Here is a 27,451-nt window from a genome sequence, read left to right as displayed (position 1 = left end):
GAGTTAGCATCATCTCCAGGCAGGGCTTCAGAAGGGTAGGCGCAACAGGGTGCCTGCTATTTGCGCGCCATAGTGTTTTTATAAAAACATTTGTTTTTTTAACGGTCTGCATATTTGCAAGTTACGCTGGTGCTCAGTAATAAAATTATGTATGACCGTCTCCAAACCCAATGGTCAAGAAAATGCGACTAAATGGTCGCAGTCTGGAGCCCTGCCAGGTCTGAACAGGAAGTGAGGCATAGACATCCGCTCACCTGGTGAACCACTTGGCTGAGGATGAGGTCTCTGTACTCTGGTCCACTCCTCTTTATGGCCGTCATCAGCAGGTCACAGAGCCGGTACACTGTGTCGGGCAGCTCGTCCAGCAGATGGAAGCATCCGGGTAGCATGGAGTCTGTGAATGTGTGGAGCTCCTGGGGGTCCAGGGGCTCGGCCTCCATGAAGCGCTCCAGGCAGCGTGCCTCCTCCTCCTCAGCCCGCTCCCTAGCTCGCCGGTCCTCCTCCTCACGCCGCCGAGCTGCCTCCTGAGGAGAACGCAAGGTCAACCCTTCATCAACCATTACTAATTTGAGGTTTCCTTCAGCAGCGGGTGGACAGACAGAGCGAGAGAGTGTGTGTGTGTATATATATATATATATATATATATATAAGTGTGTGTGTGTGTGTGTGTGTGTGTGTGCGTGTGGCTGTGTGTGCTTCTTTACGTAATGCGAGTAGCGAGGGTGGCGCACCTCGGGAGAGTCCGAGCGCTGCTCCATGCTAACCTCTTGTCCTAGTGACATGGCAATGGCCCTCATCATCTGGTCCTCTTCAGACATAGTCAGGTCCTGGACAACCAGGTGAAATAAACACTTCAGCTCACTAGCTTCGACTTGGGGCTGGGCAATATTGACAAAGTTCAATATAGCAATTTTTTTGATAAATACAAACAATAATTTCACAATAATATGGAGATGACTAGTGGTGCTTTCATAATATTTGTTTATAGACTATATATACAAATATTTGAGAAACAATCATTTGTTATGTGGACGTTCTAACTAGGGATGCTTATTTAGACATTTTTGAAATGAAATTACCAATAGCCGACCCCTGATCATTAACAGTTATGACAATATTAAAATATTAGGGTTCTCTTCCCCAAAACTGTAAACTGTTCCCCAAAAATAAATAAATTATGGTGTGTTTTTTACAAATTATAAATAAGGGGAATGCGAACACAGCTCTCAGTGCAATCACGGAGAGACGTGGAGCCATTTCGCATTTGGAGCTGTTCCCCCAAATAAAACAACTAAAAACAGTGGGGCGAATTCGCGAAGAAATAGATTGTGGCCTGTAATCGCACCATGAATTGAGCATCAACTGCACCCGCTATCAGCGCTGTCTTAGCGTCCTCTTGAAAATAATGGAAATTGTCCGGTGTAACCCTGTTACGTCTCCGTGTTTCTAGTTCTTAATATTACAATGGAGAAATGATGACAGTTGATTTAATATATTTTACTCTATCAAGTTCCAGGTCGCTGCACCCGAGCCTGCGGAGCTGTCCATGGTTCTGAGGTTCGAGGCAATCTGTGGTTCAATGCCAATTTTGACCACTTTATCACTATTCCTTATAACTTTTAGTTGTTTTTCAGATATCTTTTGAGTTTAATAGGAATTATAGAACGTTTTCGGTCAATGTTTGTAACGCCGTATTTGTACAATTTTCTTTTCCAAAGTTTCAACAACTTTCTTTAGGAGTGCGTTTTGAAAACCACCATATACGGCTGCCCTTTCCGCTATCAGATGCCATGACATAATTGTAATGATGTCAAAATATAATTTAAAGATCACTGGAAAGTCTGGGTGTGACACCTCTTATAAATGCACTTCAGTTGAACCAACTCTCTGAAGACGACGACGCAGTGGAGCCTTTTTGCCTTTTTCGCAGTTACCACAGGTCTCTGCAGACTTAATAGCGTCACTCTGCTAAGAGCTAATAGCGACACTGCATGTCGCTATTAGCACCAGTGTTTGTGAATTGGACACTTTGCATAGAAGCAGCCAATTTTTAACCAAATGCATGCAGAATACCCAATTTAAGTTTGCGCAAATAGCACCGACACACCAAGACGTCATTTGTGTGGCAGCGCAGTTAGCGGTGAATTTACCCGTTTGCGGGTGCTCTGTGAATTAGCTGCTCGCATTTTCTGTTATTTGCGCAAGTTTAGTGGCCGCAAGCACCGCACAATCCCTTTTTGAATTCGCCCCAGTGTGTTTTTAGATGTTTACACAGTTTTTTGTTGTTTTATTTGGAGGAATGGGGATGGGCACGGTTCCTCCATGTGCTCCTCCACACCTGTAGTTATGACCAAGCATTTTGTCAAGTACATCAGTGTACTTTACTGTAACGCCGCCTTAAGAGACAAAATTTAACTAATTGTAATATTACGACAAACAAAATCCCGGACAATATCTAGTCTCACATCATTGATATATCGCCCAGCCCGACTTTAACTTGTGTATCTATGGTGTTGGTGATGGTGCTGCAGGTGGGGGGGACAAGAAGCCTTACCCGTACAGCCCCGCTGAGAAGGGGTGGAGGGTGTGTGAGCAGGTACTCTGTGGCCTGCTCCATAGTGCTGGTGTTGAGCAGGGCCTCCATAGCATGTTCTCTGGAGAAGCCCATATCCATTAGCTGGAGCGGGATAGAGACGACAGCAACAGGTGTATTAAAAATAAAAAGGCAATGAAGAAAAATAAATAAAGTATACAACCAGAAACAAGCAGAAGACAGAAATAGAGTGTATAGAGCCAAGGGGTCCAAAAGGGTGACAAAAAGTTCTCTCATCATTATCCAAATTGCACATTGCTTTTCCTGGATCTTCTATTCTCTTTTAATAACGGTTCAGAGAGTGCTCAGCAGCACCTTCCTCTTTAATCTCAGAAAAACATCATCACCTTCTACTCTGTAACCCCCCCCCCCTTATAACTGCTGTAGCTGCCTGCATCTGCCTCTTTTCTCTCACAAAACAAACGGCCTCCCAGGGTTCAGTTGCCATGTGTGGGGGGGCGGATAAAGTTTGGTAAACAAAGCAGCTTTGTTCTAGTCTTCCCACTGTCACGGCCTTCTAGCTCAAGCATTGCCATTTCTACTTATGCTGTCAGAACTGTCCAAGCAGAGGAAGTACTAATCTCAAATGTTATTAATCAATATATAGGAAGGTGGAAATAATATATGAATATTGTTTGGAGTTAAAAATAAATAAATTATATTTTTCATAATCAAATACCCCTTTTATAACTTTGGAAGTTATACAGCCATTTTCAACTTAAATTAAGTACTAAGTACGTCATAAATTAATTTAATTGTTTAATTTCTGTATTAGACTGAATGTTTTGTGAAATATTTAGTAATGCAGGTCAGATGGTATATTGAAGAGTTGGCAGCAATTATCATTATGCATAAAATGTCAATACAATGATATAGACACGTATTGTGAGCCGTTGCATATCTGCTTGAATCGTTATTGAATCAGTACGAAACAGAAACACAGTAAACATTTGTATTGAAATCAAATCGGATTGTGAGATCCTGCCCAATGACAAGCTCATGGTTTGAGTATTTGGCTGAATGGCGGCACAGTGTGCACACAGACCACCTTGAGCAAACAAAGATGCTACAAACAGCTGAGCTTTTCCTTCACCTGTGTGAGCTGGACCTGGTTGACTTGGGGTTCCCGGCGAGGAGTGGAGTTGGTGGAATCATCCGCCGATCCTGTTGCTGGTGGTCCAGAGACTGAGACGGCTGCTGCCGGTCCCTCTCCTGCTGCCGTCGAAGCTGTTCCAGGGGCCCCGCTGGGAGCCACGGGCACTGTGGGGGCACCTTCCTCCTCTGGCCGCAAGGTGCCCTCCCGCTCCTTGGCTAGACGCTCCTGGATGACAGGCTCTCCTCTCAGGATGTGGCAGAGGATGGCCAGCATTGACTCGGCCATCCGACCTCCGTACACCTTCAGGGGCTTTCGGTTCCAGAGGCTGCGGATGCAGCTAAATGCAGCCTAGCAGGGAGAAGAGCCAATAGGCAATATGCTATTGAATTTTGTCAATATAACCCAGCCCTTATTTGCACTTTTAAAAAAAGGTAGTAATTTAACGATAGGGGATCAGCTACCGCAGACCACACACAGGTTCTTACCTTCTGGGTCACTATGAGGAAGCGCAGGGCACTGAATTGGGGTGTGGTGGGGGTGACTCCTGGTACTTTAGCTGGCAGCGAGTGAGGAGAGTCCAGCACGGTGCTGGGGTTCACCATTTTCTCCACCAGCATTAACCAGGCATCCAGGAACTCTCCCGTGCCGTCTGGGAGATCAGTGTGCTCTAGGCCCTCAGAGACGGGCACCTTACCCCCCATGGACAGAGCCCAATTAAAGGTCCTAGACAAGGGAGAGACAGTCTTTACAATGTTCATCATAACTGCATTCCTCAATCAACTTATCACAGAGCTCATAGCTGTGTCTCACTATTGAGTTTTCCAGACTTACTCAAAGAGAGCGTCGTGGCCCCCTGAGCAGAAGAACTTCTGCAGCATGAGGTGATAGGGATACTTTCTCTCGTCAAACAGCATGGGAGACGTGAAACCCACTGAGCAGATGAAGAAGGTCAGTCTGAAGGAAATAAAATAGTACGGTTGAGTATTGGGCAAGAACTCACAGTTTGATTTTGATACAAAAGGTCATGATGCAATTCTATACCGATATATTAAAATGTTATTCACAATCAGAATTGCTACCGATTTTTGTGTTCCATATCGAATGCAACACAAATGTTTCAGATAAAATGTTCAGCCTAATTTATAATATAAAGTAATGAATAAACATTTCAACTAATTTATGACTTTGGTAGTATTCAATTTAAATGGAAAATGGTTGCATAACTTCCAAACACAGTATTGATATTACATTTGCAAAAGATAACGTCTGACATTCAGTGTGAGGTAGCATAAATGTTCTCTTTTAATACATTTATATTTTGAAATAATATTTTGGCAATATCCCTCAGCCTTAGCTTAGATTAGATTATATATTATATGACAGCCACTGTAATCACGCCATGCCAATATTGTGACAATCAATTGCCGGTTCAATCCCCAGCTCCTCCTGGTAGCATGCAGAAGTGTCCTTGAGCAAGATACTTAACCCCTAAAAGCTCATGCTTTGGACAAAAGAGTCAGCTAAATCAATGTTTCCCAACCCAGTCCTCAAGTACCCCCCGGCATGAAAGTTTTAGCTCCGACTCTACTCTTGCACCCCTGATTCAAATCAGGGTCATGAGAATGTGTGGCCCTCAATTTAATCTGGTGTGCAGGAGTAGAGTTGGAGCTAAAACTTGCAGGACAGGGGGTATTTGAAAAAAACTGAGCTAAATGACAATCTATGTATGCAAATCAGGACAGAAATATTGTATTTGATCTATATAGTACCAACCATGCAAGCTGTCAGAGGGAGCGTTCTCACCTGAAGCGAGGCGTCGGGGTGTAGGGTGGGGGCTGCCAGCTAAGGCCCTTAGTGAGCAACTTTGTAAGGGACGAGGCAGTGGCCCGGGCGGCAGGAGTGGGGGCGGTGCCGGTACTGGTGGCGTGGTGGGAGCGACGCTGGCGCACTGGTGAGCCCACACAAAGCTTCACAAGGAGCCCAAAGAGCTCGGCCAGAGCCCTGCCGAGACGAGAGGAAGCTGAACAGAGAGAGAGGTGGAGCATGGATGTTAGCAGGCAATGGTACACTCCTGGTAGTTTAGTAGGAACAATGCGGCAGCGAGGTTGCTGCTTAAATATATTTAAAAAGCTAATAAAATAAATATTGGTTGGATTATACTACAAGTCCCAGAGACCCCCCCACCCTGCCACCAACAATGGAAGCAGCATACAGAGGACACATACATAACACAAATACATAACAAAATAAAATGTTTTGCGTATTTTATTTTTTTTGACAAAATATTCTTTTGAATTACCACTCATAGAAACCAAAATTAAAAAAATGTACTGACCTGAGAGCAGTGGTTTGATCTGCTTGATGCGGGTGGCCATAGCTGGGGTCAGTTTGGACTTGGTCTTAGGGTCAGTGGCGGTGGGCTCATCCGTTTCCATGGGAGCCAGCGTGTCCCCGTCCAAGCCCATTCCTTCCAGTAGCCCCCCCGCAGACGACTCCACGGATACTACCTCGGACTCAGCTGGAAAAACCCGTGTGAGGGGGTTAAGAATCAACAATTAAACACAAAATAAAGGGTCTCAATCTAGTCAATTATATTTAATATTCCAGGGGACTGATGTGTATCAAAAAAAAATAAAAATAAAAATAAAATATATATATATATATATATATATATATATATATATATATATATATATATATATATATATATATATGAAAAAAAACTTGTTTACCAGTTCTCCTGGAGCCAGACGCGGGGGTTGCTGCAGTGTTGCCAGATGGCTTCTCTTCTTTGGGGACTAGCTTCTGCATGTCAGCCTGGCCAAATTCACAACCTGGGGGCAGACTGGGAGCCATGCAGGGGAAATTCTAGTTGACCACTACAAACAATTTTTTAAGAAAGGAATGGAAGGAAATCCGTGTAGAGGCCTTACCTGTTGGGTGTACACAGGGAAAGCAGCACAGTACTCTCCCACACTAAGGAGCAGTAAAGTTGGCTGAGCTTGTTGAGGACGCTCAGGCCGAGCTGGGAGCCCCACTGGTTCACAGAGATGGCCCTGATCTCACTCTGCTCAGGAAAACATAAATATGTTTTTGATTTAGAGTCAAGACTATAACATTGGCAGATACATTGCACACATCTGTAGAATAAATCTTCACCTTTGGATATATATTTTATTCATCCCAGAGGCAAAAAGCAGCACACATCAAAGTAAATGGTACAAAAACAGCAATATACAAAAAATTGAAAGGGTATTTTGCATTTACTGCAACTACAGACCTGCCAACCTTGGGAAAGTATTTTAAGTACCACGATAGTGTAACAGGCAGTCTCCATGGCGTTTGAGTAACTACAGTTAAATTACTCCCATTAGTAATTCACACCATAGCAGTCTTGTAATGAGACCAATCTTAACGTCTGGGAGCTAACTAAATATACAAATTTATGCAGATTTCAATTTCCTTGGCAGATTCTGAAAAACTCTGACCAATTGTATGTTCATAATAAATGCATTTTACATTGCCATCTGATCAGTTTTCTTTTATATTTGTGATCAGAGAAATCAAATTTTCTTATCATTTGGTCTCATTGGGTATATCAGCCGTACGATAGATAATTGATCCAATCTCATTTCACCTTCAAGTCCTTCCAAACAGCCAACATTTTCTTTCTTTTGCTCTATTTTTTGAGTGTTGACTACAGAACTATGTTATATTACATTGGTATTGGGTTTTAGTATCGGAGCATTTTCACGAGTACATGAGCACTGTATCGGGCGTGTAAATTTGATGGGCACAGAATCAGATATATCTGACACTGATAGGCCAGTCACCGTTCAAGATGAAAACCGGCGGATCGATAGGTGCATCTTATGTTTTATGTTAACATTACGGTCACATTTGTGCTCAATTACACCCCCACTTCCCATTTTACCTCAGCAACGCAGTGTTACACCTCGGGGGATAATAAAGTACCGCTGCACTCAGTGTGCTACGTGTCAGTGGATGTTGAGTGAGTGAGGAGAGGGAGGGGTTACAGAGCAGGTCTGCCACTATCCACATTGTCGATATAACAAATTTTAAATATCAAAAACATGGTGCCTCCTTAATTCAAGTGAGACCAGAAAGAGGCAACAGGAAACCAAGCCAGCCTTTCACAATCACAAAATTTCAGAGAAAGATTACAGAAATACAAACAAACATCTGTATTTACCTGTCCCACTCTGCAAGTGTGGACAAACATGAGGATGTAGGCGTGCGCTGCCGTGAGAGCATGTAACAGTGGCGTGGCGCGAGCCGAAAGAGTGGCGTCGGTGACGTGGCCGGCGTTCGCCAGTTCTCTGAGCAGCACAGAACCTCCTGGAACCTCGATGGGCCTGTGGAGTGGCTCCAGTGCCGTCAGGATGCTGTCCAGTTGGCACAGGCCCTCCTGCAGCACTTTGGGCTCGTGAGAAAGCGTCTGTGGGTTTGGAAGAAATAATAATAACCTTTATTGTATAGAACCTCTCACACACACAAGTCAACTCAAAGTGCTATACATTAACAGAACCCAATTAATAGTAATAGGCAATAAATAGTAATAAAAAAAATAAAAAATAAAAAAAGCTAACAAGTGAAGTGCACAACCCCGAACTTCCCTACAGCAGCTAATAAAATGTCATCTTAAAATATATATACTCAATTTCAGTTTTGGGTCATCCATTTATCACAACTATTAGTCAGTGAATGTTTTTCAATTCTAAAATAATCCTCACAACAGCAACAAATAAATAGCTTACTTTAGTCTGAACATACCAATCAATAATGACAAACAGACTAGTAAAACTAATATATTTGCGCTCACCAGTATGGACTTGCAGACACCGGCAACAGCCTGACAGGCAGCAGAGGTGGGGAAGTCTATGGGCAGATTGGGCAAACCCAATATGGACACCAGGGGCAAAAGCCCCTTCTGAGTGACAAACTCCTGACAGTGGTCATCTGTAGTGTTGTTGCTCAATATAGACTCTACAAACTTCATCTGGAAAATAAACATTTTTCAATATTTTTATTGCAAAGAAAAAAGAACAATAATCAATTATAGCAGATTGACCAACATACACGATACACCAACCTCTAAGGGAACATAAAAACTTGAGCCAAAAAAGAGGCAGTTGGGCATGCAACTGTCCTCAAATGTCTAATCCAGGGGTGCACAACCATTTTTGACCCATGACTCCATCATTAGGTCGCAAAAGTTAGCTTCTCCTTTTATTATTTTGGACCCAGCACCACTCATTTTAATGTATTACAATTTACATTTATGCCAATCAAAAATAAAAAAAAGATTGACTAAATAAGATTATTTCTGACTGTACTAACAGTGCATTAAAATTGCATATTAGAGAATTGTATTATGTGAGTTTGAGCTTAAGCAACCTTTATTATATCATAGAATACAGGGGAATCAGAGATTAAATATATTTCAAAACGATGTGATTGATATATATAAAAGATTTAGTTAGTCTTGTCACAACGCCAAGGTTTGGGGTGCTGGTTTGGTCTCAAATTAAAGTTTGAGTACATATATATTGCTTTACAGTTTCATACATGTCTCAAAAATATTACCACGTTAGAGCAACTCTAAATCCACTCACCACATTCAAGATATAATCCATGAGAGGGATAGGAATCCTTTCCTCTGTGCCAACCACCCTGCAACAAGCACAACATTATCATGAAAAAGACAGCAAAACAATGAAATAAAATAAATTAAAACATTTAGGACAGAAACAAAGGGAATTCTGTGACGATTTTTCGTTCTATTCTACTATATTATGAACTCAGCGTCATACAGTTCAAGTGGCACTGACTGTCTGTTGCTCTCTGGCTCCCCCTGCTGCTGGCTGAAGGTGTGGAGGGCCTCCTCCTCCTCCTCATCCTCACTGGAAGCTTCCTCTGCGGCGTGGCTGGAGCGTGCCGGGGGCACGGCCACTGTGCCGTCGGCCTTCTGGATAGAAGGTTTCTGGCAGATGTACTCTGGAGCTCGGCCGAGATTACAGATCTCCTCCAGTAACTGTAGAAAACAAATAAATCGCAGTTGTCCTGACATACGAGGGCAATATTTCATTGATAAAAACCTGATTTATTCTATGACCTACCTTGATGATGGCAGTGGTGGCGTCAGTTTTGAGAGTAGGTTGGTGCCTCATGAGCTCATCTACTGCACTGCCCAGGTTCGAAGCAGTATCACCTGCAGGAGCAGACAGAACATATTAGCCACACATTCACAGGCACGCGCAAGTTCTTATTTTTTATATTTTTGGGCAATGGGAGACAGCCTGAGTGATTGGCATCAGAATCTTTTAAACAGATCCACTATTAAGAGAATAGCTTCAGCCGACTATTCAATGGGGAAATTGCATTTGTACCATCAAAATAATGTTGATTAACCTAAAAAACTATTTAAGTACCTGCTTACTTCAAGTTTTAATTGCATAAATAACACACAACATGGGTCAGTGTTGGGAGGTCTACAATATAGTATAGGTACGACAGCAGCTGTTTCAATACATGCATCAACAAGGAGTACGTCTCGATATATTGAAATATCGACTTTTTTTGAGCACAGCCGCAACACAAGCGAAAGCTTACCCAGGGGGTCGGAGCTACGGCGTCGTCGCATGGCTGGCAAATAGTCTGGGGAGAGCAGCACTTTGAAAAGGCGCTCGAAGGGCTGGCACTGAACAAAGGAGTGCAGGCCTCTGGCGTTCAAGCACAGGGCACTGAACACATTGGGGAGGGAGCCCAGCACCTCACGGGTGGCAGGAACCTGCAGAGAGAGACACTGTGAGAGAGAGAATAGGCAGAAGAGAAAAAAAAAAGGAGGAAGACAGGGTGAGAGAGAGAGTGGCGAGGGACGGGTTAACTGCGAGGGAGGAGGAGCAGGGAGGCCAAACGGCTTAGGGAGTGAGGACCACAAAGAACATCAACAGGAATGAAAATGTGCGAGAGAAACAGTGAGGACTGTAATGCCGGGTTGGAGCAAGGAGAAGCCAAAATGAGGAAGGAGAGATGGGAGCCGAATTAAGTTGGGGACAGTTAAAGGAAAACTCTGTTTAACCTATAACTTATTTTTTGATCATTGGGAGTTTACCCAAGAGAAGGTATCAATCTCTTAAAATGTATTCAGTACGCAGCTTCAATCTTTTCTCAATATTGGATCAATATAAAAGATTCTGACAGCGATCACCCGACTCCCAATGATCTGGATTTTTCCATAAGTGCCTGAAATGGCAGTCAATTGGCTGTGCTGGGAAAAAGCTCCAAGAAAAAAAAAATGTGATAAAAAAAAAAGAAAAAAGAATCGTGTGTTGAAGGGAAGTGGAAAAATGATACAATGAGCAACCAGAGAACAAGATAAACACAGAAGAGTAAAGAGACAGGAATAGAGAGTAGTGTTGGCAGACTCACGTCTTTAATGAGGAGGGCGTGCAGCATGACGTCGGTAAGGCCGTTATCCTGCAGGGAGGAGAGCAGGGAGGGCTCCTGGAATACAAACACAGTCACCACCTCCGTTGCTGAGGAGAGAGGAAACCATAGGGAGAGAGAGGGGGGGGGGCAGAGTTAAAATCACAAGACATCGAGGCTTCCTTGCATCCACAAGCTGACAATGGAATGTGCGTGTTTGGCTCCACCACTGATATGTGCAGGTTTTATATTTTTTTCCAAAGCAACATTTCAAGTGCCTCCAACATACACATAAGGGAGTACAGGGAGTGTGGTTTAAGTTTTCTGAAGCTTTTTCTAGAACATACAGTAGTAACAATGATAGGACAAAACAGATAAACACCAATACTTAAATTCTCAAATTACGAATACTAACCCAAGAGAAAGAGTGAAGGGCCATAATACTCTGCATTACTGATGATGTGCTTGAGTGAGGTAGGCAAGGATCCATCCATAACTAAAGAAAAAGAACATGCACTTAGATTAGCCAAAACACAACTGCAGCAATCATTGCATATTTTCACATTATGAAAACACAGACTAAACATCAGCGCCATTAGAGCATAATAGAGATTAAAACAGTTTCAAATTGTTTTATGGGATTGGTAGAGTAATCCACCCTACAGACAATTTTATGGATTGCCACCTAAATGAAGACTGGTTACGAGATCCGTAGGACATTAATATAGCTTACCGTGGCGGATGCCATCAGAAAACGCAGGGTCCTGAATGGCTTTCTTTAAGAAGTTTAGCATCGACTTCAACAGAGCTGCCCTCTGGGGGATACACTGCATACCTGGGGGGCAATTAGGAAATAAGGTATACCAATGACATGTCTGACAGTAAGACGGTGTGTGCGTGTGTGTGTGTGTGTGTTTATGTGTGTGTGTAGCTACCAGCGCGAGGCGTGTTGGCAATGCTGCTCTGTGCTCGGTCTATCTCTGGTCTAGAACTAGAAGAGGATGGGCCAGGGCTGCTTTCCATGGCAACTTCTGACACTGAATGTAAACAAGATGTCGGAAAATTCAACATAACATTCAACTTGGCAGCATTTAATTTCCTCGTCCTTAATGTCTTTACATGAAACTCAAAGTGTAACCAACTGGAAAGGGAAAAAGTTAATGTGACTGACTGTCCATGTCGGTGTCCATGTCCTCAGACTCCACAGCCGTGCTGGGTCTCTGGATCTTTGGCTTGATGACAAAAGGGCACTCTTTCCTTGACAGGTCCACCTCATGCTGAACATAAAGATAAATTAGACCAGAGGTGATGAAGTCCAGAGGTTTTGGAAAGGTTAAAAAGTGACTTTAAAAGCTCAGGAGTGCAGAGTGCACGACTAACCTCCAGTCGGCAGATGAAGATGGAAAGGCCGCTGTGGGACTGAAAGGCAGCCATGTCCAAGTTGGTGATGAGGTCCACTACTCGCACCGCCCGTGTCACAAAGGTGATCTGGTCCTGCTCATCGCCCAGAAACTTAATCACCTGTAAAGAAAATGCAAGGGATTATAACATCATTACCACGCAATGTATGGGGCTGGTCTGTTTCCTGGTATTTTCTTCATTTCACTAATCCCTGCGCAATTTCTAAACTTTACTTTAGGATGAGTGTCCTACAAATAAGACTAGGCGATATTTACAAAATCAAACATCACAAAACTATCTGACAGATATTTGGGGTTGACTATTGCCACTTTCCCCAATAACAGGCAAGAAATATTTGAGCAACAATCATTAATAACTTTTCAGTATACTATCTGATGTGCATTATAAAAATATTTCAGAAGTTAAATATTTCAGTGCATTTGTTACCAGCGATCCGATCCAATATCGGGTGCCGATACTGACGTCATTCATTCAGATATCGGACTGACGTTGCAAATCCACCTGCTGATCCACGTGCCGATCCAAATTCCATAGATTGCGCTGGACCATCATATAGCTGCAGGCAGACACGGCTGCCTGCAGCTATATTTATTATTGCTGTATGCCTATGGCGTTGAGGTAAAAAACATTGAGGTATTTCTGTGCATAATTACCATTGCACAGCTTTTATTTTTCGGATGCCTCGCTGGATATTGAACACATCACTCAGTTGCACATTTCAGCGTTTGAGTGGACGCCCTGGCGAATTTTTAAGGATTACTTGTTATTCCATTTTTCAGTAATCTGGAAAAGTAATGTGGACCACAGATTTAAAATATCAACCTCACAGATCTATTGACATTTACAAGGTAAGATGCTATATAAATACACACGTAAATCGATAGTTCGGTCACGTCAAACCACTATAGAGTGACCGAGTCCACGCCGCATACTGGACATTCTCCAACGGAATCTGTACGTTTATAGCCAATAATATGACTTCACAAAGCGTCTTACTGTAAATCTAATCTCGTCCATTTTAGAACAAGACATGTGACATGTCAGTTAACTAAGACCAAATGAATATTTTTCAGTCTAAGTTGTTTGGTTTTTCACTAATATCTGCTCTATACAGGTACTCCTCACTTAACGACCTACCTGTTTAACGACTATTCGGACTTACGACCAACTCCCCGACTAGTCTGTATGGTGTACTGCGTACAATACTGCCGCGTGAGCGCTGTGTCTCAGCATCAAGCATCTCATCACGCATCACCGTTCTTAGTCTCATTCCCACAGTCTGTCAGTAATCACAACACTAGCGTTTGCAATCGCCACGCCTCCTTACCGTGAAATAACACGGGTCCTCGCTTATCAACCAATTAGCTTAACGACATGGTCCTAGGAATGGAACTCAGACGTTAAGTGACAAGGACTTGAATATAAATTTATTTGGGTGAAATTTAACCCAGGAGATGCTTGCGTCATATCGGTTTAAAAGAATATACATTTATTTGGGTGAAATTTAACCCAGGAGATGCTTGCGTCATACCGGTTTAAAAGGCACCTCGACCGTGTTCATAGGTTATGAAATGTTTGTGTTCCAGATACTTTAAGCCAGGTTGAACATATTTTGGCATTGAATGCATTATACCCAGTCTATGATTCAGCCCTGCGGCTGGACTGCTAATGAGAAAAAAAGAGCTCGGATTTTGGAATCAGTATCGGCACATGTGTTTCGGAATCAAATCTGAAAAACAGTGGATTGGTGCTCTTTTTGTGACTATGGTGTAATTTTATTTAAGTGTAAAATTGCCACATAACTTCCAAACAAAGTATCGCTGTTACGATCAAATTGAGTGAGAAATTGAAACAACGGAATTGAACTGTCTGAGTATAGATTTTTAATTGCATTAATTTACTGTAACAGAGCGCTAAAAAAAAGGCTTGAACTATATGATATATACCATTACCAAAATGCCACATGACGACAATAGAGATACTAGAGATATATGGCCCAGCCCTACATACATTCGTACTAGAGAGTGTGGGGGGTGGCAGAAAATAAATGGTCTTAGGAAAACATTGCTTTGCTGAACAAAGTGGGTTGAACACTGTGTATGAATAAAATTGAATGTAGAACATCAACATAAATATTTTCAATAACAACTTAACTCCAATAAAATTATTTTGAACACATTAGATGTATATTAACTTATATAACAGTAAAACAAATGCTTATTATCATAACAAGCACTGGCGCTCCGTCCAGTATCTTTTGTGGCATAGTACGCAGACGTTTATTTAACAAATCTAAAATGAAAATGGTATTTTATTTAAAAAACATTTAATCCCTCATCTCAATTAGTTACTGTTGTATTTGTATGTCTTTAATTGTCTTTAATAATTACAGGGCAGATCCTGTAGGTGGGGACAGATCTGGTCGTGACAGGGGCCTGTCGCTTTAAGACATTGCATTTTGGGTAATGTAGGAGCCCTTTCAGCATGCGGCTAGAGGAGGATGGCAGAGAGATCGCTAATGAGAGCCGTTATATTTGTTATATCTTTATTCTAAAAGTTACGTGGCTGTCTACTACCCGCCCTCAAATGAATGCAAAAGTCCAAAGAGTACTGCCTCACGGTGTGAAAGGAAATCACTCATTGTTGGAAATTCCCAACAACAAGGTTCCATACAAACAGACTAACGCCTGCATGTGAAAGCCCTCAAGAGACATTTCATCAACTTTTGGGACTAAAATAAAACAGACACGACTCAGACTCATTGCTCTGGAGCTGCAAGTGAACTCCATGTTTGAGGACACAAACACGGACTATGTTTTTGACTGAATTGGGGGTAAGGAAGTAATTTTTAATTTTAGGTCTAAGACCCCAGCCATGATGAATATGTCATAGTAGGCCTATCCCTGCAGTCTTTGCCAGCTTACTATTGAGATTGAATCCTTTGATGGTTATTCAATATTCTCCAAGATTACATTTAGTACATTTTTTTTTCTCTAAAATTAAATGTTGACAGACGAATGATGACGACATTCTACTTGTGGTTTCACTTTATCTGTGACATTTCAACCGATAGTTCTTCGGAACCCAAATATCGGCCGATATTATCGGCCTGCCGATATATTGGTGGGGCCCTATTCCCGACATACCTTGAGTAGTGCTTCCATCATTCCACAGGAGACCAAAGCTTCGCCTCCAGCATCGTAGCTGGCCAGGTGGTACAGGAAGGAGAAGAGTGCCGTGGCAAACTGATGTGGGTAGGGCTCCATCAGAGGGTCTGTGAAATAAACAACTTTTTTGTCAGAATCAAGCGGTCAAATTAAAAGTGGCATGAGGTTTACCTATCGATGCCGAGCACGATAAAATAGTTTCAGGGAATGTTTAGGTTGGATGCCTTCCTCACCGATCATTGCTTGTATACAGTTGCGCACCAACACAGGCAGGAAGCCGTGGTACGAGGCAGTGCCTGTGCAGTCGATGATGTTAGAAAGCTTAGGCGTCCTCTCCAGATGGACGATGGAAGTTAAAGTGCGCAAAGATGCTGCTTTTATATCCTGAGAAATAAAAATAACTTTTAACACAACTTTTTTGTAAAGCAAAATAAGACCTTTCTCAGAGATTAACTTCTGAAAATAGTGGATTTAAAGGAAGACTTTATTTAAAAACACATCTGGTGTGGCACAGACTGAGCAACCTAAAATGTTAAGATTATTTCTAACTATGAAGCTTCTTACCACAAGCTGTTTGTCTGTAATCTGCAATACATCCACCAGCTCCTCTATCAAGCCGTTGTATAGAATACTGTTAGCCGATTCCTGGAGTGCATTAGAATACACTGGATGGAGAAAATAAGCATAACATCAGCATTTAGTGAACCCAGAACATGTAGTACCATGTGGAGGGGGAGAGGCTCCCACTCACCCAGTATTGAGATGGCATGCAGTCGGGCCTGCACGGCCTGCAGCCTCTTCTTGTGATTGGAGAAGCCGTGGGCCAATCGGATGTGTGTGAAGAGCAAGGTCTGCTTGTCTTTAGGGATGTTGTACATCACCGTCAGTGATTCCATGATCTCAGATGGACTCTCTGAAATCTGATGCGCACATTAAAGACGAACAAGTAGTAATGTGGAGTGCTTCTGATAACAGTGTTAATTACACTAAGGCAAATTTTGCAAATATCTACCTTATCAAGCTGCTCGATGTGAATGTAGTGTAGTGTGTTACTGCTGGTCTGCTGGAGATGGAAAAAAGTCACAAATGGTATTTATTGGATGAGGGGGAAAAAGTTACAAGGACCACAATATTTGTCAAATTTCCTTCAGTGTTTATAGCCAGTATGTACAAGTGTTAGCTTTACCTTCCTCTCTACTTTAACCTCAGGGCCTGGTTCAGCATAGAACTCAAAGTGCAGTGTGGTTGCACTGGGAGGGTATTTCTGGGGGGAAAAAACAAAAACAAAACCTTTATTTTAAATAAAGTAATTAAACTCAATATTGCAACAGTAACAATCAAATTACCAAGCAGACACCAGTAGATCCAGCAATGTTGTAGATTACACTAGCAGATTAAATAAACACACATACCGACATAGGCAGGTCTCTGCAGCACTCAGCTAGACCAAAGCCATTCTCCTTTCCACCCCAACTCTGTAGAACACACCAGCAAGACTTGACATATATTGACTGTTGTACTTTAAAACTGACATTCTGGAGATTAAAAATAATATGCTATTCTATGTGATAAAACTGTTGTTCAGACCTCCGCCAGGTGTTGCAGGCGGGCCAGCAGAGGAGTTCTCTTGTCAGAACCCAATCTTGTGATATAGTTGGAGCGTTTACTGAACACATACAGCAGGTTCAGCACAGACAAGACTACCTGCATGTCACATGATGCTAATAATGTGGTTAAGTGCTGTAGCAAAGAGAGAGAGAGAGAGAAAAAAAAATTAAAAAATTGTAGTTAGTGGGTTTACCATAGTCAACTTTGAAAGGTACAGAGTGCAGAATGACCGTGGCTTACCTCTATGGAGCTGTAAAGGTGTCTGGAGAAGCTGTACTCGATGAGGAGTGCAGTGAAGTTCAGCACGGCCAGCAGCAGTGCTTTAAGCTGCATGTTGTCCGGCCGATCACACACCAGCAGCCATGACATGTTCTCCACTGTCTGGCCTGCGTCACACAGGATGCCATCGAATCGGTCCAGCAGGTCCACCCAGTGGTACAGCTCACACTAAAGGGAGGGGAGAGCATTGTTAGAACAGAGCCACCAAACAACAGTACACTGCACATGTATCAGTATACTGTCTACATTAGAAATACCCTCGTATCCGTGACCCCTAACCTCCTGTGGTGTCCCCTTTACCTTGCCAATATTCCAGGTCTTTATGTGCTGCAGTTCAACCAGCAGCTGCTCATCACTGCATGCCTTGAGCTTCTCGATGAGTGTCCTGCAGTCGGCAGGCTGTGTACAAAGGCAGCAGAATAATGTTGAGCGATGCAGAGCACAAGAATCGTCTACTGAGTTAAGGAATAATTAGAGCCAACATTATGCATACTCACAGCTTCCGTAGGGGTTTTCTTCAATTTGCTTCTGTCGACCTTCATTGTCGCTCCTTTCTATAAGTTGCTCCTATCGAGAGATGGCATTCATTATGTCGCTAGAATGTAAACATTTATTCAAAATCTATGGAAAAATGTTAAGGATTCAAAACAACCAAAAATTGATCAATCAAGTCAATTATTACCTCTGTACAAACATCAGTGTATGGAAGGAATTCGGTCACAATTCACATATATAAAAAAAAACTACAAATGGAAAAAGCTGAATAAATACAATCCACAAATCTGTATTAAGATTTTTTTTTTTTTTTTTTTTTTTAATGCAAAACAAAATATAAATATAGCTCTCCATCTACTACAATCCACAAATGTATTAAGATTTCAAAATGCTAAAAAAACAGAATCATGGTAGTGTTTTGTGACACACATATCATGTAGGGTGGGATGGAAAAAGTGGATGCACGGAGTGGGTCCTGGAGCGGAGTTGACTCACTGTGGCTGGCAAAGTTATGTGTAGTTTGAATCACAAGAAGGGTGCTGAATGGTTTACACAACTAATACATATGTGTACATGTACATATATGGAGAGATTTGTTTCTTAGATTTAAAAATATGAATACAGATTTGTGGATTGTAGTATTTATTCATCTTTTTCCAATTTATATTCATCTAATATATATTTGTGAATTGACAGAGAATCCCTTTCGTAGTTATATCTCTAGATGTTCAAGTAACACTTACAGTAAGTAATATGGCAGTACCGACTCAGCAGCATGATTCGTTCACTTTACCTGCAAATACACAAATGTCAAACCTTGAAACCTGTTCGAAGATTACAAAAAATATAGCACAGACCATAAACAAGTGCTTAAAAAGTTGTAGAATAGCCTTTCAATACTGGTGCAAGGCATAAAAAGAAGCTTATATGCATTAACATGATTAGAGTCAATGGCACAGCCAAAGAAAACCACCAGAACAATATTACAATTTAAAAAACAATGCAGATATAGCTATACATGCACATAAAAAATCTGTAATATTATATACAGCATCTATATATTAAAACAGGCTTAATTAAATTGCATGGGAAATAAAAAATAAAATACGCTAACAAATTGCACTCTGCAATCATTAGCCTGAAGGTTTACCCCCTTCACCTCATCAGAAATAGCATTAAATCACCAAGGGGGCCAGTGGTTTTACAGTTATCCGTCAAACCACTCAGCTCTAACGTCTCCATTCGCATAGTGATGTCCTCTAAAAGCAGACACCCCTCTCACCAATGCAACTGTAAACTGTCAGCAACACCAGTGACTAGACACGGACAGGTCGAGGCTAAAGTTGAAGCTAACGCTAGCAAAGATATAGTTTCCCCCCCCCCCCATGTTAGACTACACGAACATTGAGCAAGGTTACTTTGACTGTACAAGGACCGAAACATGGTTAGTGGTTACTAGTATTCCCACACCAGAATACCGCGTTTAGCCGTTAGCTGTTAGCCGGAGTCGCACTGTTCGAACCGCTGCCCTGACCCGGCTGTTGACTAATTTAGCCCGAGGCTGCGGTGCAGGCCGCACACAGTACTCCGCACCCAGGATCCGCGCGGGGAAACCAGTCCCCGCAGCGACCAGCTCGGTTGTTGGTGAATATATTCCCTAGCGAACACTGGTATCGAAAGCAGTGATTGGGAGATCGAATTCTTGCCCGGCCTTTTGAGCCGGAGCACACGCTGGTTAGCCAGCTAGCAAGCTAGCTCCCGGAACACCGAGCAGGAGCGCGTAATAAGTCGCTGAATCATTCTCAGAGCAGTCTAACGTGACACAGCGGCTTTCGGATGTTTCGATATTATTCTATGTAGTCGCGGGTGGCTACCGACCCAGTAGAGGTTAGATCCTCCGTCTTTCTGTCAGATCCTGTTCATTTTCTTCGGCGACAAGGCGCGCATGTCTCGGTACCTTCGGGCTGGCTAGAGCAAGTCACTGTGCCGGGTAGTGTGCAAAGAGACCGTGTCAAGCCAGAGCTGGAGCTCCAGAGGCAGTGGCGCTTTGGGGCAGGATAGCGTCTCTTCACAGTTTATTTCCCGCAACCCCCCCCCCCCCCAAAAAAAATCATAATAATAAAATAAAAAACAAAATATGAACCGCTTTAATAGTTCAAAACGACGGAGTGAAAACGCCTCAATGTCTGTTCGTTTTGTGGTTAAACCTTTTTCAAGAATGAATAACACGTGTTATCAAGATTCAAGATTCAAGATTCACAGGATTCACAGGATACTTGCTGATACGGTTCTAACATTATGAATAAAAACCTTGCAGTGAACACTACGCTTAAAACCCTCAATTAGGCCAAATTACTCATTCCAGTTGTCAAAATAGTCAACATATTCATAATCCAACAAGCAAATGGCTCTGGTAACATTTACATACGCAGCATTGTATATCTGCAATTACTGTTTTAGGTTTATCGTATATTGGCTTTTTCTTCTAATTACCGTACTTCATTATTATTGCAAATTGTTTTCATACAGTGTTTTATACCCAAATTGGCCCCTGAGGATGATTACAGTATCCATCTGGCATTGGCGTGTATTTATTTTTCTTGTGTTGAGTATTTATGATGAAATCTTGGTGCAGCTGCAGAACATTATTACTTCACTGGATAACCATCACATTACTCAGGAAATGTAACTTGTATGAAGGTAAAAGTTGACTTGGTTGTACTTTGTTTTATTGTGATTGAACAGAGCCACACAGTGCATCTTTCAGTTATTTATAAGGATATCCATTTCTAATAATTGGTGGAGATATGACAGAGCAACATCTAATTAAAATCGACAACACAGGAGCAGCACCTGACAGTGTCTACTGAGTTTCATTTAAAAAAGCCTGATATCCTATTACCGCTTTAAGCATCCAAAGTATTTACCTCTAGTTCTATCAAAGCAACACTATGTAACTCCACCTCGAAATAACAGCTCCACAATCATTTTGATGGTACACTGACTTGTAATATGGAGAATGGCAGCACTCCCCCCGAACACCTATTCTTGCTCTATGTAACCTCTGTCGTCACAAACTACGTCACAATTCCTTGATGTTCTGCTCGGGTGATTACAGATTTCTCCTCTGGTAAAAATTTATTTAAAAAAAACAACACGAAAAAACCCCAGATAGATTATAAGCCTCCACGACGGCGTGGCAGGCCAGCGGTGCAGCCCTCACTGTCATTGCATCACAGGGTTTGTTTCGCCCTCTGACTGATGCGTGCGAGCCGATCTGCCAGGCTGAGCACATCCGGTAGCCGCACCAGGGGACTGAGTGCTCGCTGAACGGGCGAGGTCCGTGCAATGGGCGCTGTAATGGTGTTCATTATATCTGCGTTTGTAACATAGACTTATCAAAACGTGACCCAGGGTTGAAACTACAGGGTAAAATACATTTTCGGACACCGGATCGAGATTTACGACAGTTGTGTAAAAGTGCAACTGCACTCAAACTGTAGGGGTGCCAAATACCAAATAGTTAGATGGAGCTGCTTTCATGTGGGCTTATTGAGCTGTTTGAGATTGTAGTGGTGATAATGGTCTACATAAATAATCCAGAGCTTGTTGCTACAATTGCATGTTGTGTGGGAAAATCATAACAATAGCAATCTAATTGTTGAACATATTTTTGAAGGAAGCTTGTTAGGTCAAAAATAATGACAATTGTTTATAAAATAATTCATTATGCTTGGAGAGAGCATAGTGATAGTAATTTCCAATTTTCCTAGACTCTAATTCTATATTATATTTATTCCAATTATAGTGTACATGCCTCATACCCATTTCATAGCCTCTAGCCCTGTCATTGCCTCTGAGGCTTTCAAAGCTTACAACATTGACAGTTCTCAATAAATTAGTGTGGAAACATTTGTTAATTTTTGTTGAATTCTTTGTTAAATACTTTGTTAATTATTTGCTTATATTGTGTTGCTTTTTGTCTTTTATGCACCAACCTCACCAAGTCACTTTCCTTGTATGTGCAAATATACTTGGCAAAATAAAAGAATTATGAAAATGATCAACAAGAGTCCCTGCAATACTTTGGTAATACCATAAGTGCTCCTTTATTTAGACACGATCATAAAATGTGAACTAGGAAAAAATTAATAAGAAATTCATTATAACCTTCCTGAATTTCCCCCGAGGATTAATAAAGTCTTTTTATCAACTGCAATATGGATAGTTATGGGAAACAGGGGAAGCCTTGTCAACACTTGTTATCTGTTTAAGACAGGGGTGCCCACACTTTTTCGGCTTGCGAGCTACTTTTAAAATGACCAGGTCAAAATGATCTACTTGCATTAAAAAATGCCCCCCCCCCCACCTACCGGGAGCAGCCGAAAGAAGAAGAAGTGGCTGTGTATACTTTATACATACAATATATGTTGGCGTACCTTGCATCACTGCATGAACCTTTACGGCACAATACAATTAAATACATTTATGGTCACTACCATACTCTGATGACTTGCACTGAATGGAGTCGGCCAGGGTTGCATAGTCCGGACAGTAGCTGCTGGTGGCCAGCCTCAGGCAGGCTTCCAAATGATCATCAGTCATGGTGGAACGGTATTTGGACTTAATAATCTTCATGTGGGAAAAGACTGACTCGCATAAATAAAGTATAAATATAAATAAAGTAGAGTCGAATAATCAGCAGTCAAGGAGGTAGCACGTTTCCTTATGTTTGGGTACTTTTCCTCCGTGAGTAAGTTCCAAAACTGTCCATGAGCCCCGGACGTCAGCTCAATGTCAGCCTGTAGTGTTAACATCTCATCCTCCACTGCAGACCAGTTCAGGTGAAAGTGTTGCGATTTTTGATGCGAGTAAATCAACCTCAATATCTTCCCTAAATGGGAAGCACATAAATGGAGCGATTGGCTCGAGTAAAGCAAAGTCTTGAAACCCTTTGTCAAAGTCTGACAGACAATTTTCAATCTGCTCTGTGTAGCGCCCACTGTCAAGTTGCGCACACGCCTTCCCTTCGGTCTCCAGCTCTGATGCGAGGCTTTGAAAGTTCCCCAAATCATGGCGCTGCAGCTTTGAGGACAGAAGTTGCATTTTTCCTTTGAAGGCATTAACTGAACTGATCGTGTTGACCACGGTTTTGTCTTTTCCTTGCGGCTGTAAAATTAAGCTTATTCAACATGTTGGTCAGATCAGTTGAAAAAATGACAAGTCTAGCAGCCACTGATCGTCATTAAGCTGCTTGTATTCTGCATTTTTACTGACAGGGAGAAACTCCTTTATCTCCGGACAGATCTCTCGAAATCACTGCAGGAATTGACTTAATACTAAGCCATCTCACATAAGTGTGTAGCAAGAGGTCAGAGTCGTTGCAGTCAGCCTCCTCCAGATGTGCACGGAACAGCAGTCTTTGAAGAGATCTCGCTCAAATAGAACAGGCGATTTTCGTTGCCACATCCATTATCTCTTTTATTTTTAGCATTTTTGCACATAATGCTTGTTGGTGTATTATGCAGTGGTAGTTAAGGAAGTCGGGGAAAGCATCGTCCTCCCTGCACTTGGTAATAAATCCATTCAAGCGGCCCACCATTGCGGGCGCACCGTCCATGGTGATTGACATCAATTTACACACTGGGAGCTAAATTTTGACGATAACGTTTTTGAAAGACTGAAAAATGTCCTCTCCCCGCGTGTGTTCTTCCATGGGCAGTATTGTGAACAGCTCCTCTTTTGCTGTCATATCTGTAAACACCATCCGAATTAAAATGCACAATTGTGCTGTATCACTTATGTCTGTAGACTTGTCTACTTGCAATGACAAACACTCCCAGTCCACGATGTCCTTCCAAAGCTGCTGTGTCAAATCATCGCCAATTACTTCACAGTGTCGTGTAAGTGTACTTTTTGATAGCTGAAGAGCTTTGATTGAAGACAATATTTCTAAATTCCTGAAACAACGAGTCAGCTGCCTAAACGAAGGCCTCTTTTACCATCTCTCCATCTTTGAAGGACTTCTTACGCTTAATGATGGCGTGACTCACCCGGAACGATTCTTCGGTGGCTGCCTTTGCTTTTGGATTCAGCTGTGTGAAAAATGACTGCTGTCCGATTAACCGCGATTGCAGTACAGTCACCTTTGTCTTTCTCAGCTCGCTCTTCGGAGGAAAATCAGTGTCGTATTTTTTATCGCTTTTTCGGAAAAGCAACAGTAGATTGACAGATCAGACAAACGCACTTTGAGTATGACATGGTGAAAAAAAAAGTTCTCCTCCCATTCCGCATGGAAGTGGTAAGCTTTTGGTTTCTTACTTGGTCCGGCTTCCCCACTCATTTTTTATATCCCTTCTTTAGTAGATATAAATTGGAAGGCTAACTAGGTCACTTAGCTCGCTAAAGTTTTGCAGTAGCTCACGCATTTTCTACGTGGTGACCCTTCGGTTAGAAGAGAGGAAATCTAAGTGGTTGTGATTGTAACCCAATGAACAAAGTTTTAAGCAACACTAGACTGGCTGCCCTGTATATCAGTCAAGTGGCAAATGCCAAATGGAGGATAGATGATGGGCTAACATCTAAAAAAAATAATTTGATTGGCACGCGATCTACCCGCACTACCTTCGCAATCGACCGGTCGATCGCGATCCAATTATTGGGCACCCCTGGTCCAAGAGAACAACGCCATCCGCAATCGATCAACTAGTGGACCCGTTCTCTGGTATTACGGTAGAGGACGCTGACGCGGCGCTATGGTTCAGGTGGATTAGAAAGCGACGGCAGGAAGTGATGCTGCGTTCACGGGAACTCCGAAAACTCATTTGTGTCTGTAGCCCCCGCCCCCTACAAGTATATTCAACACTACTCCTTTATCATCACTCGTGGGGGGGCAGTAGCATTGAGTTTTGGGACAGAGCCAAACTTTGAAACCCAGACCATTTACGATCACCAAGTACTCAAATGACGGAGCTGCGTTCTTGAAGTGCTTCCTCATAGTTCATTCTCAGCAAGAACAATTCACTCTGGCAGCGCTCTGTCATTGTCAAATTGCATAGTGGGACATCTGGATCATTCTAATTAGCTAAGTTACCAATAACACATCCCTGCACATTTGGGCATTTTAGTAAGTCTTCGCTTTACACAAACTTAAGTTTGAAATTGAACTAGTGCCGTAAAAGACAAGAAACATGTTAACAAGTATACAAGTAGAGATATTCATAAACTGCCTCTCTTGAGCATTTTAGGTTAACTAGTTTTTGGTAATAGACAAGGTTCAAATACATACCAGAAACTGCTTTGGTTCAATAGCTCCATCGCTCTCCTCCTCAGCTAGTTGCGCAGTCTCATAAATTGATCTGGGCAAAAAGGAAAGCAATATTACAAAACACCCTGACAAGATATGCATATTAATATAGCAAGGCTGTCAAAATATGCAACCAGCACATTATATTTACAGAAAAGGTATTTTCTGTCTGTATGTCAATTCTGATCAGTTCCCTTTTATCCAAAATGTTAGAAAGACTGAATTATGAGGTCCACTTCAAGCGACTCTCCTAAACAGCCACACAATAGGCCTGCAGTTTAATTTGGGGTTCCTGCTGTGATTACACTGTGGAACGGCCAAATGATATGATCATATACATTTTTCATTATAAGTGAAGGCATTTGTGCAAAAAAATCTGTTCTCACAATCATAGGAGGATTTGGAGAATATCATCATTTGTCACAATGTGAACACAATTCAAATACCTATGATACAGAATTGTAATTCATTGCATTAACCATAGAGTGATAAAGTAAGAGTCAAAAACTGTCCATTCAACCAAAATCGTAGATCACTTAGTTCAATCTACCAAAATGCATATCACATAATGACAAAAACCATACTTTAATGATGACACCAGTTGAAGATGAAAATGCTAATATTGTTTTAGTGCACCCCTGGACTGGGATAAGGGCTGGCGGGTTTGGTGCTTTACTCAGGGACAGGAGCACACTGGGGCCAAACCCTGAACCTGTAACTTGGAGCAAGATGGCAATATCAAAAGAGGCTTCATTTCCATCTCCATCATCATTATCGGTGGAGATGTGCACATACCTGCCCTGATCACATCTGGGGAAAAGTGTGCTCTCACACCCACAAGCCCACATTTAGGGAGGACTTACGCCCTACTGTCGCAATCATTTTCAAGGCTAAGAAATACATTTGTGTTGAGTTATTTGTGGTGTATGTATATATTTGAGATCTTCATCCCTTCTTAATATGAGAAGCAATGGAGCTGAACAGGTGAGTTGTACAACGCGTTCATTATTACCTTAGCAACTTCATTCAGCGATTCTCAACCCTTTTCATAATAGGGACCCTCAATTTGAAATATAGTCGGCCATTGTCCCCATCAAGATTTTGCCTCTGGGACTCATATGAGGAGATCTTTATTGTCAGATAAGACCATACTTCCATACCTGTCTATACCATAGTTTGGGAGATATCAGTGAAACTATGATCAAAACAGTCATTGCTGTACTTTCTGTAATGGTGCTAAGGTCTTGTTAATTAAATAATTGTAAAGTTCAACTGTTAATTATTTTGCTGCTGAACCCCCAGATCCTTTCCAAGGAGCCCTGAGGGACCTCGTACCCACGTTAAGAAACAAAGATTTAACTGATGAGATCGATTTATGTAAAGTCTAACCTGAATTTGACAGTTTAATGACATGACAAATAACTCTCGCAATAATAATTGTGGAACAGAGACAACACTAGGAAACAAAGTATTCTATAGTTCAAGGATAAACAAACACAAATGAGCCGGGTTTCCCTTTGCATTTTTTGATGCCCAAACGACCCCTACACATGGCTAAGTAATAGCGCCAGTTGAACACGAGTAAGAAACAAACAACAAAAACTGAGTCATTGTTTTTATCACTGAGTAAATTAGGGGGGGGGGGGTGAGCAAAAGGCCCGGTGAAAGCCAGAGGCCCTTCTGTTTTCATGTCATCACAATGGTCATTCATGGAAGTGGAGAGCGGCTGCAGATATTGCACAGGCTGGCTTTTGAGCGGCTTTTGGCTAGCAGTGCAGCTCCACGAAGACAGCGCAGTCCGCGTTGTTTACGGACGGACCGCAGCCAAACCGATAACAGGACGTGCGAGCTTAACGACGGGTGATCAAACAGTCACCCTCCGCACACGGAAACTCAACTCGGCGAAGGCGAAAAAATGAACCGTAACGTTGACGCCGTAGCTTCCAGGCTAACGCTTTCATTTGCCTGTAAACGAAACTGGACACGCTTCAAACTTAGTAAACATGTGGTTTGTTTCACGAATCGGTTCACGTTGA

General features: G+C 42.1%; 1 protein-coding gene across 10 annotated transcripts in view; it reads right to left on the bottom strand.

Annotated features, from left to right (window-relative positions):
- Positions 1 to 27,451, bottom strand: part of huwe1 (HECT, UBA and WWE domain containing E3 ubiquitin protein ligase 1) — a 54,443-nt gene that overhangs the window by 26,519 nt on the left and 473 nt on the right. For 6 of the 10 annotated variants that reach the window (XM_080014452.1, XM_080014450.1, XM_080014457.1 and 3 more), the window contains exons 1-35: positions 25,398 to 25,536; positions 18,853 to 18,902; positions 18,112 to 18,181; positions 17,915 to 18,013; positions 17,576 to 17,782; positions 17,315 to 17,467; positions 17,140 to 17,202; positions 16,914 to 16,991; positions 16,740 to 16,790; positions 16,479 to 16,647; positions 16,292 to 16,392; positions 15,961 to 16,111; positions 15,707 to 15,834; positions 12,519 to 12,659; positions 12,310 to 12,415; positions 12,074 to 12,175; positions 11,872 to 11,973; positions 11,554 to 11,634; positions 11,142 to 11,248; positions 10,323 to 10,500; positions 9,830 to 9,921; positions 9,524 to 9,744; positions 9,326 to 9,383; positions 8,533 to 8,709; positions 7,903 to 8,148; positions 6,623 to 6,756; positions 6,422 to 6,534; positions 6,025 to 6,207; positions 5,493 to 5,709; positions 4,521 to 4,643; positions 4,175 to 4,412; positions 3,687 to 4,037; positions 2,555 to 2,677; positions 732 to 827; positions 255 to 524 (exon numbers count right to left, since the gene is read on the bottom strand). In XM_080014452.1, coding sequence (XP_079870578.1) covers positions 255 to 524; positions 732 to 827; positions 2,555 to 2,677; positions 3,687 to 4,037; positions 4,175 to 4,412; positions 4,521 to 4,643; positions 5,493 to 5,709; positions 6,025 to 6,207; positions 6,422 to 6,534; positions 6,623 to 6,756; positions 7,903 to 8,148; positions 8,533 to 8,709; positions 9,326 to 9,383; positions 9,524 to 9,744; positions 9,830 to 9,921; positions 10,323 to 10,500; positions 11,142 to 11,248; positions 11,554 to 11,634; positions 11,872 to 11,973; positions 12,074 to 12,175; positions 12,310 to 12,415; positions 12,519 to 12,659; positions 15,707 to 15,834; positions 15,961 to 16,111; positions 16,292 to 16,392; positions 16,479 to 16,647; positions 16,740 to 16,790; positions 16,914 to 16,991; positions 17,140 to 17,202; positions 17,315 to 17,467; positions 17,576 to 17,782; positions 17,915 to 18,013; positions 18,112 to 18,156 — 4,704 coding nt within the window. In that variant the 5' untranslated portion in view covers positions 18,157 to 18,181; positions 18,853 to 18,902; positions 25,398 to 25,536. Of the gene's footprint in view, positions 1 to 254; positions 525 to 731; positions 828 to 2,554; positions 2,678 to 3,686; positions 4,038 to 4,174; positions 4,413 to 4,520; positions 4,644 to 5,492; positions 5,710 to 6,024; positions 6,208 to 6,421; positions 6,535 to 6,622; positions 6,757 to 7,902; positions 8,149 to 8,532; positions 8,710 to 9,325; positions 9,384 to 9,523; positions 9,745 to 9,829; positions 9,922 to 10,322; positions 10,501 to 11,141; positions 11,249 to 11,553; positions 11,635 to 11,871; positions 11,974 to 12,073; positions 12,176 to 12,309; positions 12,416 to 12,518; positions 12,660 to 15,706; positions 15,835 to 15,960; positions 16,112 to 16,291; positions 16,393 to 16,478; positions 16,648 to 16,739; positions 16,793 to 16,913; positions 16,992 to 17,139; positions 17,203 to 17,314; positions 17,468 to 17,575; positions 17,783 to 17,914; positions 18,014 to 18,111; positions 18,182 to 18,852; positions 18,903 to 25,397; positions 25,537 to 27,451 lie in introns of those variants that run through there. The other 4 variants (XM_080014448.1, XM_080014453.1, XM_080014451.1 and 1 more) reach the window with 4 other exon arrangements.

This window comes from Zeus faber, assembly GCF_960531495.2.
Source record: "Zeus faber genome assembly, chromosome: 15".
NCBI classification, from domain to species: domain Eukaryota; kingdom Metazoa; phylum Chordata; class Actinopteri; order Zeiformes; family Zeidae; genus Zeus; species Zeus faber.
Note: the sequence above shows the minus strand (reverse complement) of the source record. Positions and strands in the feature narration are given on the sequence as shown.